We start from the raw sequence: 14,635 nt of genomic DNA on the forward strand, positions 1-14,635 counted from the left end.
GACACAAAACAACTGAAAAGATACAAAACAGCTGCAAAAGAGACTCAAAACAGTTACCAAAAAGGGCAAAACAACCACAAAGAGACACAAAACCACAAAGAGATGTGCACCAACTACAAAACAATGAAAAATAAAAGCGGCTAAACCGCTATAAAGTCTTTGTGTCTTACTCCTATGTAGGAGAGGTGGTGGGGCTTGTATTGGGTGTGTATTAACACACCCAATACAGCATGTGTTAGACACATTAACATTTTTTCTGCCAACAGTAAAGAAGTGTCTGCACTCGTATGTACAGAAACTTTTACCAAACAGAAAACAAATCTGATGAACAAAAATATAAACTAAAACATGACGACTGACTTTTTAAACACTGTATTTTGTGAATTTTCCATTGACAGTATAAAGCATAAGTTTGGTGACATTTTTAAAGCTTTAGTCTTTTTTATTGATAGAGAATTTCAACTTTCTATAGAGTAGTCTTTCAAACCAAATGCAATAGCTTTGCTAAATTTATAACCACAGTTTGCACTGGAAAAATATCCCATATAGTTGTCTGTACTGTGCATGTTGTGTTTTTTTATTGAATGTTTTGTGATTTTTCAATGATGTGTTTCAACCAACCGAAGCCAAAGGCAAACTTCGTTGGGATACACTGGGATATAAAAGCACTTTCAGGGGAAGAAAATTATATAAAAGCAGACTGTTTTGTTGGTGACCAGAGGAGAATGCAGAGTGTAATAATTTTAAGTCAACTTTTAACAAATATATCAAATTTGACTGATCAAATATCAAATATATAATAACAGAGGTAATTCAAGGTTTTTGTACAAGCGGAAAAGTCATGTTTTTGTGTGTGGTTTGTGTGGTTTGTATGTGTGTGTGTGTGTGTGTGTGTGTGTGTGTGTGTGTGTGTGTGTGTGTGTGTGTGTGTGTGTGTGTGTGTGTGTGTGTGTGAAAACGCGTCTATTGTTGTCCATGTCAGTCATAGATTGTGGCCAAACAGTAGTTGTGGGTTATAACCATGGAAACAGTCATTGTAAAGGAGCACACCTGTGGAGCTGAATAACAGGTATGGGGCAGACTGTGTTTGGTTTTAGGACCTAAGCTGTGTGTGTGTGTGTGTGTGTTACAGATACAGTGGAAGACGTTATGTATTAATATTTGAACACTCTCCGGGGTTTCCTTGTTAACTGAAACCTGGTTGCAGTGGACAGTGAACCTCTCTGTCTGTGGACGCAGCAGTTGCTAGGAGTCCCCCTCAGTTGTTTTTGGGGGGAGAAACGGTCAAAAGCCACATGTAAACAGAAACAATATACTATTCCTCTGAGTGTTTTGATGGAGTTTAAGTCTACAGATAATGTTGTTTACACCTTGTCATTATGGAGATAACCTCTGGCCTCTTCCTTCATGGGATACAAATTAACATGTGATGTGTAAATAGAAGACGGCTCTTCAAAGCACCAGAGGAAGACTCACACTGTGCAAGATGTCATGACAAAATGCAGGGGGGTAATAAAAAGGACTGAAATGGAGAAGAGAGTTAAGGTAAGGATAGGATAGTAAAGGAAATGAGAGAGGAGGAAACACAAATAATGGATACAACAGAAAAGCAAAGGATAGCAAAATAAAGGCAAGGTGAAGAAATGAAGGAAAGGAGAGGAGAAGGGAGGAAAGAAATGGAGAGGAGAGGAAACAGGGAGAATGAAAAAGGAAGTAAGGGAAAGTAACAGTTAGCAAAGGAAAAGAAATGAGAGAGGACAGGAGAGGAAAATGAGGTAAGGAAAGAGAGAAAGGGAACATGAGCTGAGTAGAGGAAATCAAGGGAGTAGAGAGGAGGGTGAGAGGAGAGGAGGATCAAGGAGGGAATAATGTAAAGAAAGGAAAGGAAAGGACAGGATATAAAGGCAAATGGGACAAGAAGAGAGGACAGCAAGGGAGAGGAACAGAGTAGGGAGGGCTTCAGTTGTATTTTGGGATGAGCTTAGCTGCACAGGTTCAGAACTGAGGGTGAACAAAAACAAGACAGAGGTGTCCAGTTACAAAGCCATAAACATAGTTACCAGGCAAGTTCCTAAACTGATACAATCTCCTGCTCCCTGATCCCTCATCCACCATCCATGTGGGGAATATTTGAAGAAATTATCTTTCAGCACCATGGACCATTTTCACAACAAATATTTTGACTTGTGGGAATATCACAGGTAAATATCACTGATGAGATTTATGATGGCTCATTTCCAGTAAATGTCCCTGTTAGCTATCCATGAGCCAGCATGCAAAATACCAGGGCCTCCCCTAAGTGCAATGCAGTTAATGTTATTGAATACACCTGCTCTTTTTCTACCACATATCAAAACATGGGAAAAAAAGTCTTTTCATTTCACATCTACCAGTAAGTCTTTAAACAGGTTTTGTTTACCATCCCTAATATTGATTCAAATTCTCTCTTCCAACAAAGAGGGCAAACTTACTAAAGGGCTTCAGGCAAAAGCAGGTTTCCTAGAATCTGCAGTAGGGAAAGCAAAGCCCCAGGGTATTCATTCCTGCACTGTCTGGGGAGAACTGGTTTGGTGGCTCTGCCTCTTATTGTGTGAAATCTCTTAATGTGGTACAGTCAATTGTGTCAGGAATGTACGACCCATAGACCTTTGTTTTGCCTGTTCTTGCATTTCAGAGTAATTGCTCTGCTTAACTGAGAGCACAATAGACTTGAAGGGATAGATTTTTTAAGTTGGGTTGTATAAGGTACTTGTCCAAAAGTCAGTGTATTACAAGCAGTACATGGTGGTCGACATGCCCTCAGTTTGGAGAAGCAAGCTCGAGTACTGCCGCAGAGGCTAAGAAATCCACTGCTTGGGATGAGGGTTTGCGGCAAATCCATGAGCAAAACGTATTTTAGTCACTTAAAAAAGGACCTTTCATCCGGACACAAAATGTTAAGCAGAGAAACCACGGGCCATGGGGCCCGGTCCGGCTCAGCCCGATGAAATAACATGCTGCACCACCCTGTGGGCCCACCACCTGCAGGACTGGAAATCAGGGCCGGGTGCATTGTGTGCCTGTCAGGACTGTGTGCCTGTCTGGACTCTGTCCTTTTCAAGAGCTTCCCAGGGTGAGAAGGACCGGGCGGGTGTGGAGATACTCAAAAGCCCCCAGCTGAGTGCCGCTGAGTTGGAGTTCTCCCCGGAGAATGAGAGGGTCGCCTCAATGTGGCTGTAAGTCGCTAAGAGGAGGTCTCTGGACGGTGTCCTGGAAAGGGTGCAAACTGGGGACTCCATTGTTCTCCTGGGAGAGTGGTGTTTTGTTTGTTTGGACTTCTGGATATTGTTGTTGAGCGGAGGAAGGAACACTTTGGGGAACTCCTGAGCCCTACCATCACGTCTTCCGTGGAGGAGGCAGAGTATGGACACTCGAGGGAATCTTCATCCATAGCCCTGGCAGAGGTCGCTGAGGTAGTCAAAAAGCTTCTCGATGGCAAGGTGCCTGGTGTGGATGAGATTCGCCCTAAGATGCTTAAGGCTCTGGACATTGTTGGGCTGTTTTGGCTGACACGCCTTTTCAGTGCCGCTTGGAGGTCGGGTACAGTATCTGTGGAGTGGTAGACCAGGATGGTGGTTCCCATTTTCAAAAGAGCAGATTGGGTCAGATTGAACAATTGTCGAACCCCGGATTCTGGAGGAACAATGCGGGTTCTGTCCTGGTCGTGGAACAGTGGATCAGCTTTTTACCCTTGCAAGGTTGCTGGAAGGGTTGTGGGAGTTTGCCTATCTGGTCTACATGTGTTTTGTGGATTCGGAGAAGGCTTATGACCACGTCCCTCAGGGAGTCCTGTGGGGGGTGCAGCAGGAATACAGGGTACCGGGGTTGCTTCTGCGAGCAATCCGGTCCCTGTATAACCAAAGTAAGAGCAGTGCCCGCATACTCGGCGTGAAGTCAAACATGTTCCCGGTGGGTGTTGGCCTCCGCCAGGGTTGTCCCTTGATGTTGGATCTTGTTTGTGAAATTCATGAGCAGGATCTCGAAGCACAGCTGGGGGGAGGAAGGGGTCCTGTTTTGGGACCTCAGAATTGCATCTCTGCTTTTTGCAGATGATGTGGTTCTGTTGGTTTCATCACACCGTGACCTTCAGCATACACTGGGGCAGTTTGCAGCCGAGTGAGAAGCAGTCGGGATGAGAATCAGCACCTCCAAATCTGAGGCCAGGGTTCTCTGCCAGAAAAGGGTAGATTGTCCGCTCTGGGTGGGGGGAGAGTTGCTACCCGAAGCGAAGGAGTTCAGGTATCTCGGGGTTTTGTTCACGAGTGAGGGTAGAATGGAGCGTGAGGTGGACACAGACAGTGTGGCGCAGCGTCTGCAGTAATGCGGGCGCTCCACCGAACTGCTGTGGTAAAGAAGGAGCCGAGCCAAAAGGCAAAGCTCTCAATTTACCATTCCCTCTCGTCTGGCCTGGGAATGCCTTGGGGTCCCTCAATAGGAGCTCAACCAACATCTACTCTGTATAATAGCCCTCACTGTACCTCATTTAATTCCACTTCACAAAATCTACTATCTGCTATCCCTTTGAGATTGTGCATGAATACATATTCCAAACCAGCAACATGTACAGACGTTTGAATCAAAAACCAAACTCGGGTGAGAAAGACAATTTTTCAAGTATTGTCAGATGTCTTTATTTTCTGAATAATGCAGTGAGGTGTCACTATCATGTATAAATGCAACATACATTTTGGTGAACAGTGAAAAAAGTTTTATAGAGAGCTCTTCATATTTGGTACAGGAAATGTCTGGAACGTTTCCTGTACCAAGGGACTTTTCCTGTGCTAAAAAAACTGAAACTGAATGAACAATATAAAAGTACTTTCAGGTGAAAAAACAGAAAAAATGATGTATTATTTATGGCCACAGGAGAACACAGATATAAATAATCAACAAAAAAAGTTTGGTAATTGACATTGTAACCAGCCAAGCATTTACCAGTGTATATAAATATATAACTCCATATAAATAAATTTAACTTAGAGAGAATGATTAGTAATCAGCTAGCCCTTGACCCAAAGCACAAATATTCAAAAATGATCTTAAACACATAACTAAATGCAATGCTCATCACAACAACCAGATACACTACAACTCTTTCTCTCACCGGCTCGTTCTCAATAGATCAACTATATGTGAGGAAGATGCTATTTTGGTTGGCCAGTCAGGCTTCACTTTTCATTCAGGCCAATTTGACTGTGGTCTTTGCATTTTGCATGTCACGACAAACACTTCTACTTTGAGTTCAGAGGCTGTTGATTAAGTAAAGCTACATCATTAACAAAGCCGAGCCTAAAATACAAAGGTGTGTTGTATCAATATTTGCTCATGCTCAGCACTGAGCACACCTTCCTGACATACCGACAGTTAAAAAACAGGAGATAAAGAGAGGGCTCGGCACATATCTACACTGTCATTTCTTTTTAACACTCACTTTGTTCAGTAAATCAATAATATTCACAAACAGGTCCCTGATTGTGACACTTTTATTTATTGCATAGCTTGAGCTTTTTTTTACCAAATCTCTCTTAAAAGATTAGCTATGATGACTTGAAATGTGTACCAGTTAGCATTACAGTGCATAAAGGCAACAAAAAAAGGTGATAATGGTTCTGATACAAAACCATAGATCAACCAGTAACATTAATTGTGTGCCACAAAATTGCTGGGATCAGTACCAACTCCCCTTTTATCAGAGAGGCGTGGCGTCACAGATGCAGCAGACAAACACAGACACACACATATTTAAAGGGGCACTCCAAAGACACATTAAGTTCAGTTTAGTCATCACAGAGTCCCACCCAGCCTGTAAAACAGTTGTGTAATTACTTCTGTGGATCTGAAGGGAGCTTTCTTAAGGCTGTGTTTGAAATCACTTTCTTGATCATTTTTTCATTACTCCTCATACATAAAACACTAAATAGTTTACTTTGTTTAGATGCTTCAGACACGTATAAATCATCGTCATCATCTAGAGCTGTAGTCACACAATGGTAATTTTCACATCTATAAAATATAAGTGCATTATGGGATTGAAAGAAGAAAAGGAGTGTCCATAAAGTGGACATTCCTTTTTTTGCTGGATTATTTGCGGGCACTTTATATTGCATACATCAGCCCAATCACCAGAATAAAATGTTTGCATTAGGAATGCTAATTTAAAGTTGTTTTGTGACTGATAGTTGACCCTTGTTAACCAATCATTAACTGTCAACCAACAAGTTTGGTGGGTTATCATTTAGAATGGGTAGAATCCTGGGTGTCCCACATATTTTATTTTATTTTATTTGACATTTGCTGTCACAAAAAGATTTTGTAGCACTATTGAAATAAAAATATAATATAAATATATATACTGTGCAGTTATTCATTACACCACTCTTACAATGCACAGAGCATACTGTTGTCACAGATGGACCAGTAGATCATCAGGTGTGGTGAAAGTGAAATTTAACCATCCATTTTGCTGGGTATAGAATTAACATATACTCACTCTGCTTTTCTCTCATCCCTCAATCTGATCGGCTAAGATCAACTGATCAGTTTTCCATGCTGCAACTCAAACTGCTGCTGAGGGATAAAATAACCCAAGATGATTTTCGCCTCCGCTGCATTAATGGACCCTCAAAAACGATGGACTTTAGAGAGGAGACACAGAAAAAAAGTGAATGTTTCCACTTCCGATGCAGTTCTGATTACATGTATGTAAGCTATCTTTGTCATCTAGAGGTGGTGAGGATGTTGGATGATGTAAAACCTAGGCAAGATGGCTTCCAAGCTGCAGACCAATGTTTAAGAATGACAAACAACTAAGCCAAGACATCTGTGGCATCTTTGTGCAACCAAACTATCTTTTTCTTTTTGTGCCTAAATATAACCATGTGAACCACAGCATTGTTAAAACATAAAGAAACATAAAGTTTCAACATATCTGCTACAGAGTAATGTGGAAATTTTACATGTCTGTGGTTTGCAGAAAAGTACAATACCAACATTTGTTCTGGCGATTACACAATGCATACATTTCACATTCAGACACTATAATACACAATAGAGTAAATGAATGCACAATATAGTAAATGATGATTTCGAACACAACTCTAAGTCTGAAAAATACCCCAAACTTTGGGTGCTGATTTTAAAAGATGGGGGTATTAACCAGTCAATAACCTACTCAGTTGTTTTTGTTTTTCAAAATCCTTTTTTCAGGAAGTGACAAACTAAATTGCTGGAATGCCCTTTTAAAGATTGCAGCTTTGAAGTCTCGATGAAAAAAGTGAGTGTAGTGGTATTTCGTAGTGAGATGAGCATGCAAATGTACTACCCACGTATGACCCTATCATGCAAAACCCAGAGGTGGTATGCACTCACACAGGACATGTGTTGACAAAAAAACCCAACAAAAACAAATAGGACAAACAACATTTTACAAAACATTTCACAGCGAGGATGTGAAAGTGATGTACAGTCGTATGTCTAATACCATGGGGTAAGGCCAGAGGGTTTGGGATGTAAAGAAGATAGTAAGGCTCTGATCTCCAGATTTCTCCATTAAGATCTTCATGTTTTCAGTCTTGATTAGCTGAGGTGACGGACCACTGTGGTTCGGGATGAGCGTGGTGTAAAGAGGGGCACAAGGTGCTCTAGGAGATAAGAGTTGTGGGGAATTATTTAATGCTAATCCACCCAATTGCTGCCTCTTTTTCCTCCATATTCTCTCGTCTTTTAGTTTATGAGTGCCATAGTGCTCTCAGGCTGGCCGCCAAAGATCCCAGAGAAAAACTCCAGTGCAAGGCGCACGTGGATGGGCACAAAGACATAGGAGGTGTAGACCACCATGGCGATGGCAGAGAAGAGAATGGAGTTGAAGATGGACTTTTCCCAGGGCTCCAGGACATAGATGCCCGTGATGAGCAGATACTGGTAGTACAGCCAGGCCAGGTACTCCCTAAAGTTCTTGAAGGTCATCTTGCAAGCTGGACGGAGGGGAAATGGAGGTGAGATTCAAGTCGTGAGAAAGACATGGCATGAAGGAGGATAAAAGACAGAAGCTGAGGAAGTAAGAGAATGGGCTTGGAAGAAAGTGATTACAAGAATTTAAATGGGTTGTAATATCAGAAAAAGTACACACTTAGGAGCAAACAGAGTCAGTACCTCAAGGTAAAAATACTCAACTACATGTCCTGTATCTAAAATGTTACTAAGCAGAAATAAAAAAAAGTATGTAATTTAGTAAATATTAAAATCAAAGTTCTTATTACAGATGCATTACAGTTTATGTTAATAAAAATAAAGCCAATTCATACACTGTTTGTTGTATGTTAGTTGTTTGTTTTACTGTGTAGTTTGATCTAGGTTTAGATAGACAGAAAGATGAGTGGTTGGGTAGGTAGGTAGATAGATAGATCACTACATAAAATTTGCCTCAATGTCTGGCGCTGTTCCTGGGGCTTGGGTCATTTCTTTTCTTTTTTCTTTTGCAACCTTTGCACACAAAAAAAGAAGTGCAACAATAATCAAGCAATGATAAACAAAATGTTCCTTTTAATTATTTTCATAGGCCATATGGTGGATACTTCAGTTCAAAATAAAATATTTTTTTTGCTTTAGGGTGAATTTGATTATTTGTCAACTTCCTACCCTCATGGCTAGACTCCAGAACGCGTTCCCATTTTGCACCATTTATGGGCAGCCCTGAATGAAGCTTAAGTATAAAGTAGCATAAAAGTACTAGTCAAGTAAAATAGTTTTTAAAATTGTACTTATGTAGCCTATAGTAGTTGAGTTCATCTACTTAGCCTACTTTCCAATGTGATTTACTTCTTTGATACAACCTGCTCTTTAGTATAAAAATTTAATGAGGAAACACCCTGAACAAGAGGAACTTACTCTGTGACAAAATACAGATTACCATGTTTACAAAAGATTACTTTTTGAAACGCTGGCGCTATAGCATTTATATTGTCAATCATAAATGCTGATGCTTCCAGATTAAGATATGCTCTGCCCTTTGTTTACTGTTATCATGGACAACTGGGTACACAAAGAAAAATAATCCTCAAGTCTAAAAAATAGTCCTTGGGACTGTGCTTATATTAATGAAGAAGTGTGAAAGGAATTAGGAGCACACCTCTTGCCCCTTAAGCAGAGCCCTGAGGGGGCAATCAAGCCGGCCTCATGGGATCTCAGGGTCTTGTAGGATTCATTTATGTGGGCAGAGAAACACCAATGAAATTAAACCCACGGGATTTGAAAGCCTTCATTTATTTTCTTGGCGCACATACATGTTACCACACACTTGGGACACATAAATGCTATGTAAGGAGTGTAATAAGCGATTTTTCACCTGCATGCACAGGCCAAGACATGCACGTTAACATACGCAAGAACTGAGCTGTTTAAAGCTTTGTTTGCAGGAGTTATGGTGTAACATCCAACATTTAGTTTATTTGAAGGATTACATAGCCGCGGGCAGTAACAGGTCTTGCTAGACAGGTAGGGGGCGGGGTCAACAGGTGCACTACAAGTGCAGGTGTAATCGCCTGGAAAAAGCCAATACGTCCGTTTTCAATAGCAACATGTTACACTACAGAATGCAACCAAATGAACTTGCTGAAACATCACAGTGGGACCACTGAAGTTAGAAGCAACAGACTTTAGGTGATGAGTAGCAGGCTTTAATCTAAACTAAAATAGTCCCTTAATTCTGATCTCTTGATAAATAGCTCAGTTAACAAGTTTGGGCAAAAAAAAAAAACAAAAAAAAAAGTAAAAGAACTCAAGCAAAAGTTAAACTCCTTGTGAAGATGATATAACAAATAATGATCAGCACATGGCGCTGCTATATGTCATCACTATTAATCAATGGGGTTTTTTGTATTTAATAAAAACAATAATAGATGGGATATATTAGCTCTCATGCGCTCATTGTGTTGTGTACAACCGATCCATATATTTAGACTCACCTTAGCAGCCGACGTGATGTCCCCTGGACTACTGAGAGATAATTACAGGACGAGCGCCAGACAACAGCCCAGTCCCACTGCTGCTCCGCTGCTGCTCCGCTGCTTTGTGTAAACGAAAAGCTGCCTCACCAGTTTGCCGCTGGCCTATATGTAGTGGGTCATACAGACTATGAGAATAACACCACGCCCACTACTCGTGCTTACACTCACCTGGCTCGCAGATCACGCAGGTGGAGTGACCGAGGAGGACAGAGGCCGGCGTGTGTTTACGCAGCCAAGAGAGAGCAGCCCTCGCATCAAAGGCACAGGAGGAGTCGGTGTCTCGTTTGCAGCTCTGTTTCAGCCATGTAAATATCCGCTGCTTGTGTGCAGCATCTTTAAACTTTCTTCATTCCGTGTCGCATCCTCCTGCGGAGCTGTCCCACCATGCTGCAGCCCGACACTGCGCCGCAGTCCCACCTCTGACGTAGGCAGCGGCAGCAGCAGCAGCAGCAGCAGCAGCAGCAGGATGGAAAAACAAGCCGAGGCAGCACACTGGTATGCACCACAGTGGAGGGATGCTATTAGCTATCAAGCCTGTAAGAAGGACATCAAATATTGATTAATATAAATCATACACTGAATGTAAACATTATTTCTAACAACTTAATATTTAGCTGCAGTCTATGGACACAACGATTGTCTTAAACGAGGCTGAGCCCCTCCTCTTTTTATTTATTTACTGAAACTAAACAAACAAACAAACAAAAAAAAAATCGAGCTATAACAACAGGATCTACTTTCTACATTCATGATATTTGCAACGTGCTGTGAGTCCTCCATTAAAACCACATCAGTGCATGCAGAATTTATGGGACCATTTGTCCCTGAAAAAAAATATTTTGCTCTTCACTCATTTGGCCTACACTTTTATGTGCTTTTGGTGGCAGATATATGCGTGACAATGATGGATGATGACATAAGATCTCTCATGTTAAGCTCAGAGAGCTTAACATGCTGTGTGACTGGTGAGGTGCTGAAATTGCAAATGTGACAGAAATTTCTAATCTTTGTCTTGAAAAAACACCTAAAGCCAGCATGTATAGTAGTGCATGATCGTCTATTTCTTCCTGTGTGATGAAAAAAGATCCTGTCAGTTATTATAATCAGAAACTGTCTCAAAATGACTTAATATCTCAAAATAATTACAAACGCTCAAAATATTACTCAGCATCTCAAAATAATGTATTGGTATCTCAAAACAATAGCATTGCATCTCAAAATTATGAGAAACTATCTCAAAATAATCAAATTTCACTATAATCACTACATGTCTTAAAATAACACAAAACTGATGACTAAATGATGACTAATTTATCTCAAAATCCAAAAAAACTTCATAATAATGACAAACTTTCCTAAAATGACTTAGTATCTCAAAATAATGAGAAACTTTCTTAAAATACTGACTTAGTATCTAAAGATACTGAGAAACTCTCAGAGTCGATAACTAGAAATCTCAAAACAATGAAAAGCTTTCAAAATAATGAGGAACCTTCTTAGAATAGTCACTCAGAATCTCAAAATAATGAGAAACTGTTCAAAATAATGTAACCATTTCAAAACATTAACTTACTTATCTCAAAATACTGAAAACAAGCCCAAAACATTTTTTGAGATATTAGGTCATTATTTCAGTTTCTCATTATAATGACACACAAGATCTTTTTTTTCTTCATCATGCTAGCATGAATGGGTTTCAATGTCCATGCACTCTCAGACATCAAATAACGAAAGCATTATCTTGCAAAGTCCACTCCTAAACAAGAGATGAAAAAAATGCAGATTAAATGTGAAAACTTGAACCTTCAAAAGGATAACCATTAAAAAAAACACATAAGACTGAAAAGGAAATTCAAGCATAAGCTGAGAAACTGTCCCTTTTGTTTTGGGAACAAGTAGACTATAGTTAGGAAATCTTATCTCTGATCTGCTCAGGGTTTGCTGACCTGCTCAGTTCTTGCACTTGACAACATTATGCATTATTTATTGTGTAAACACGGGCAGTGCCGACGTGGCGCACCGGTTACGTATGGATACGCTGTTAGCGTCACAAGGATGAGGACTGGTTTGAAATGCTAGATACATTGCATGAGTGAAAAAAAATCCTCTTGCAGGGATTTTAACATCTCTTTGTAGCATAAACATGGACTTTCCTTGGATAAACTGTCCTGATACTCCACAGTTAGTATTCATATCAGCCTCCTCAGGTGTTGTTTGGAATCAAAGATCCTCCATCATGTAGTCAGTCTCCTTATCCTGAGAGAAAATGGGCCTTTAATAGAAGCGTTTAGGTAAAGGGGACAAGAGACAAAGCATGTGGGTCACAAGGTCTCAGTTTGTGCACATGCAAAGATGGAGAGAAAATCAGGTCAATGGGAGGGTGATCTGGAAAAAAAAGGAGAACCCCTACTCTAGGTTGCCCAAACCCACACACAAAAACACCCAGAGGGGATTCAGCTCATTCACTTTCCCAAGTAGATCTAATTACCATTAAAAACCTGCTCAGGTTTGTGAAAAACAGGACCGCCTCCTCCCTCCTCACGTTTGAATGTGAGACATGACACACAGACCAATACACCCTGTGATATACAGACATTCCTCTGGTGTCTGAAATTACATAAAGCTTCGTATTGGTAGGTCTGCACAGCCATGCATTACACCTGGTGACAAAAAGAAATACAAAAAGTTTACAAAAGCACTGACATCCAGACATCATATTGAACAAAAGACGATACAAGGGATAATACAAGACAAGAACAAAAAAAATAGTCTGCACACTAGACTATGCTCCCATAAATATTTAACTGAAGTACCACCGAGGTGACGCTTTGGGCTACATGCTCTTAATCAGACAAAAGACAAAAAAGAAAACTATTAACTTTTATTATTACTAGCTATTAAGTCAAATTATAATTTGGATTTCATGATGTTGAGATGACCATGTGTGAGGAACATTCATGGTTTTAAATAAATAAACGATCAGGGGTCAAAAAGTTCGCTATTAAAAACACTGCTCGTCAAAGCCATTTCAAATTACTCCAGAGAAGTTTTGAGGCAAACAGTCTAACACAAGTCACCTTTTGTTCCAATTGAGTTGCTCAAAAATGTCTTTGACAAGGGTTAGTCTAAGCATTTGATCCATTATAGGCATCTATATTACCGTTTAACAATTTTCTGAGAACCAAAATACACAGACAGAAACTTTATTTGTAGTTATTTTTCATGAGACTTTTAGAGAGTTTTTTGTTTATAGTATGCTTATAACATTACATTTTATGTTGTTTACATTGTCTTTTGATTTAATCCTTTAATGTGCACCTAATATAAAATAGCATCAAGAAGATTACATACCAGACGACTGGATATCAGAAAATATCGAGTCTGTCCAAAGTTTGAAAGTGATTAGCCATTACTTATGACCATGATTGAAGAACTTAATGTATTACTTTAATTATATCACTTACAGAGTTGACACTAGCGTTGACATCTGGATGTGTGTCTGTGTGTACCTTTGGTGTATAAATGGTGACATGTTAGAACAGAGAACTGTTTACACATGAGCTGCAGCACCTATCAGTTGTAAGTCACTTAAGATCATGTGAGGACATCACTGTTATTCAGAGCAGCCTTTATTCGAATTTGCATCTTCAGCTCATATCAGAGCAAAATGCAGCGCAGCATTCCCTCTCCGGCTGCCAAAGGTGGTGCAGCTGGACGAGTATTTGAATAATGCACACAGTTGCCAAATGACACCATTAACAGGCTGAGTCTGTTTGTTTGAATGCAAAACCTCTCTTTTGTTAGCTGGCCCAAAGCTCCCTCTGGTGGATATAAACAACAGATAATTTGACAATTAAATTTTGTATTTGTATTTATTTATTTAGCAGGACAGTGTGCAGAGACATTGAATATTCTCGTAGAATATAAAGATGGCTGCACCAGATTTAGCGTAGCGCTAATTTCCATCTGTAATCACTACATACTGTTTTTATTCAGGTATGCATTGTGTTCAAGTGGCAAAATATACTCAAAGTAGAGAGTGTGCACTGATTTTTGAGTGTGCTGTTGATGGATGCCCTTCTTCCTAGTTGTACAAAAAAGGATTTCCTTGCAGTGGTTAAAAAGAGATTTAAATATAATTGCAGAATGAGGATAAAATTGTAGGGTATGACTCCAAGAGTCTTTTTTAAGTCTTGGGATGTCACATGTGCCTCCCAATATGCTGCTGGGTTAAATGTACCACAACTTGTTGAAGTTTTATGGGGGGGGCAGGGGTTGGGGGGGCACTACTGAGCCATTTTCTGACACCCGAAACAGAGACCTATAAAATGTCTAATTTTTCACAACTTCTGATGCCTGTGCAAAGTTCCATGACTTTTTGAGCACGGTTACCCCCTAAAAATACAATTCAATGCACAAAATATATTTTTTCTGTTTCAACAGGGTTTTTGCACTGGTTGGGACGTGGGTCCTAATTAAATATTAGAAGAAAACATTTTTTATGTTTAATTGGTAGTAGCTTTTCAAAGTCGCAGTAATACTGCCACCTGACGTCACACATAGTACTTACTTTATAGAGTTAGAATGCAGAA

At 40.0% G+C, this 14,635-nt stretch overlaps 1 protein-coding gene across 4 annotated transcripts; it reads right to left on the minus strand.

Moving 5' to 3' along the window:
* Positions 1-4,645: 4,645 nt before the first annotated feature.
* Positions 4,646-14,543, minus strand: sptssb (serine palmitoyltransferase, small subunit B). 4 transcript variants are annotated; one of them, XM_088078983.1, is made up of 3 exons: positions 10,212-14,543; positions 10,002-10,100; positions 4,646-8,012 (listed from the first exon to the last, which is right to left on the minus strand). In XM_088078983.1, the coding sequence occupies exon 3, from the start codon at positions 8,002-8,004 to the stop codon at positions 7,762-7,764; it is 243 nt and encodes an 80-aa protein (XP_087935109.1). In that variant the 5' UTR covers positions 8,005-8,012; positions 10,002-10,100; positions 10,212-14,543; the 3' UTR covers positions 4,646-7,761. The 4 variants fall into 4 exon arrangements, with proteins under 4 accessions (XP_087935109.1, XP_087935110.1, XP_042342938.1 ...); XM_088078984.1 differs by having other exon boundaries at positions 10,002-10,103; XM_042487004.2 differs by lacking the exon at positions 10,002-10,100.
* Positions 14,544-14,635: the final 92 nt, after the last annotated feature.

Source organism: Plectropomus leopardus, chromosome 6, assembly GCF_026936395.1.
Source record: "Plectropomus leopardus strain MGB_pleo_1.0 chromosome 6, ASM2693639v1, whole genome shotgun sequence".
NCBI classification, from domain to species: Eukaryota; Metazoa; Chordata; class Actinopteri; order Perciformes; family Serranidae; genus Plectropomus; species Plectropomus leopardus.

Bases quoted from the DNA above. Each gene is read 5' to 3' on its own strand.
- sptssb (XM_042487004.2), bottom strand. From the start codon at position 8,004: ATGACCTTCAAGAACTTTAGGGAGTACCTGGCCTGGCTGTACTACCAG.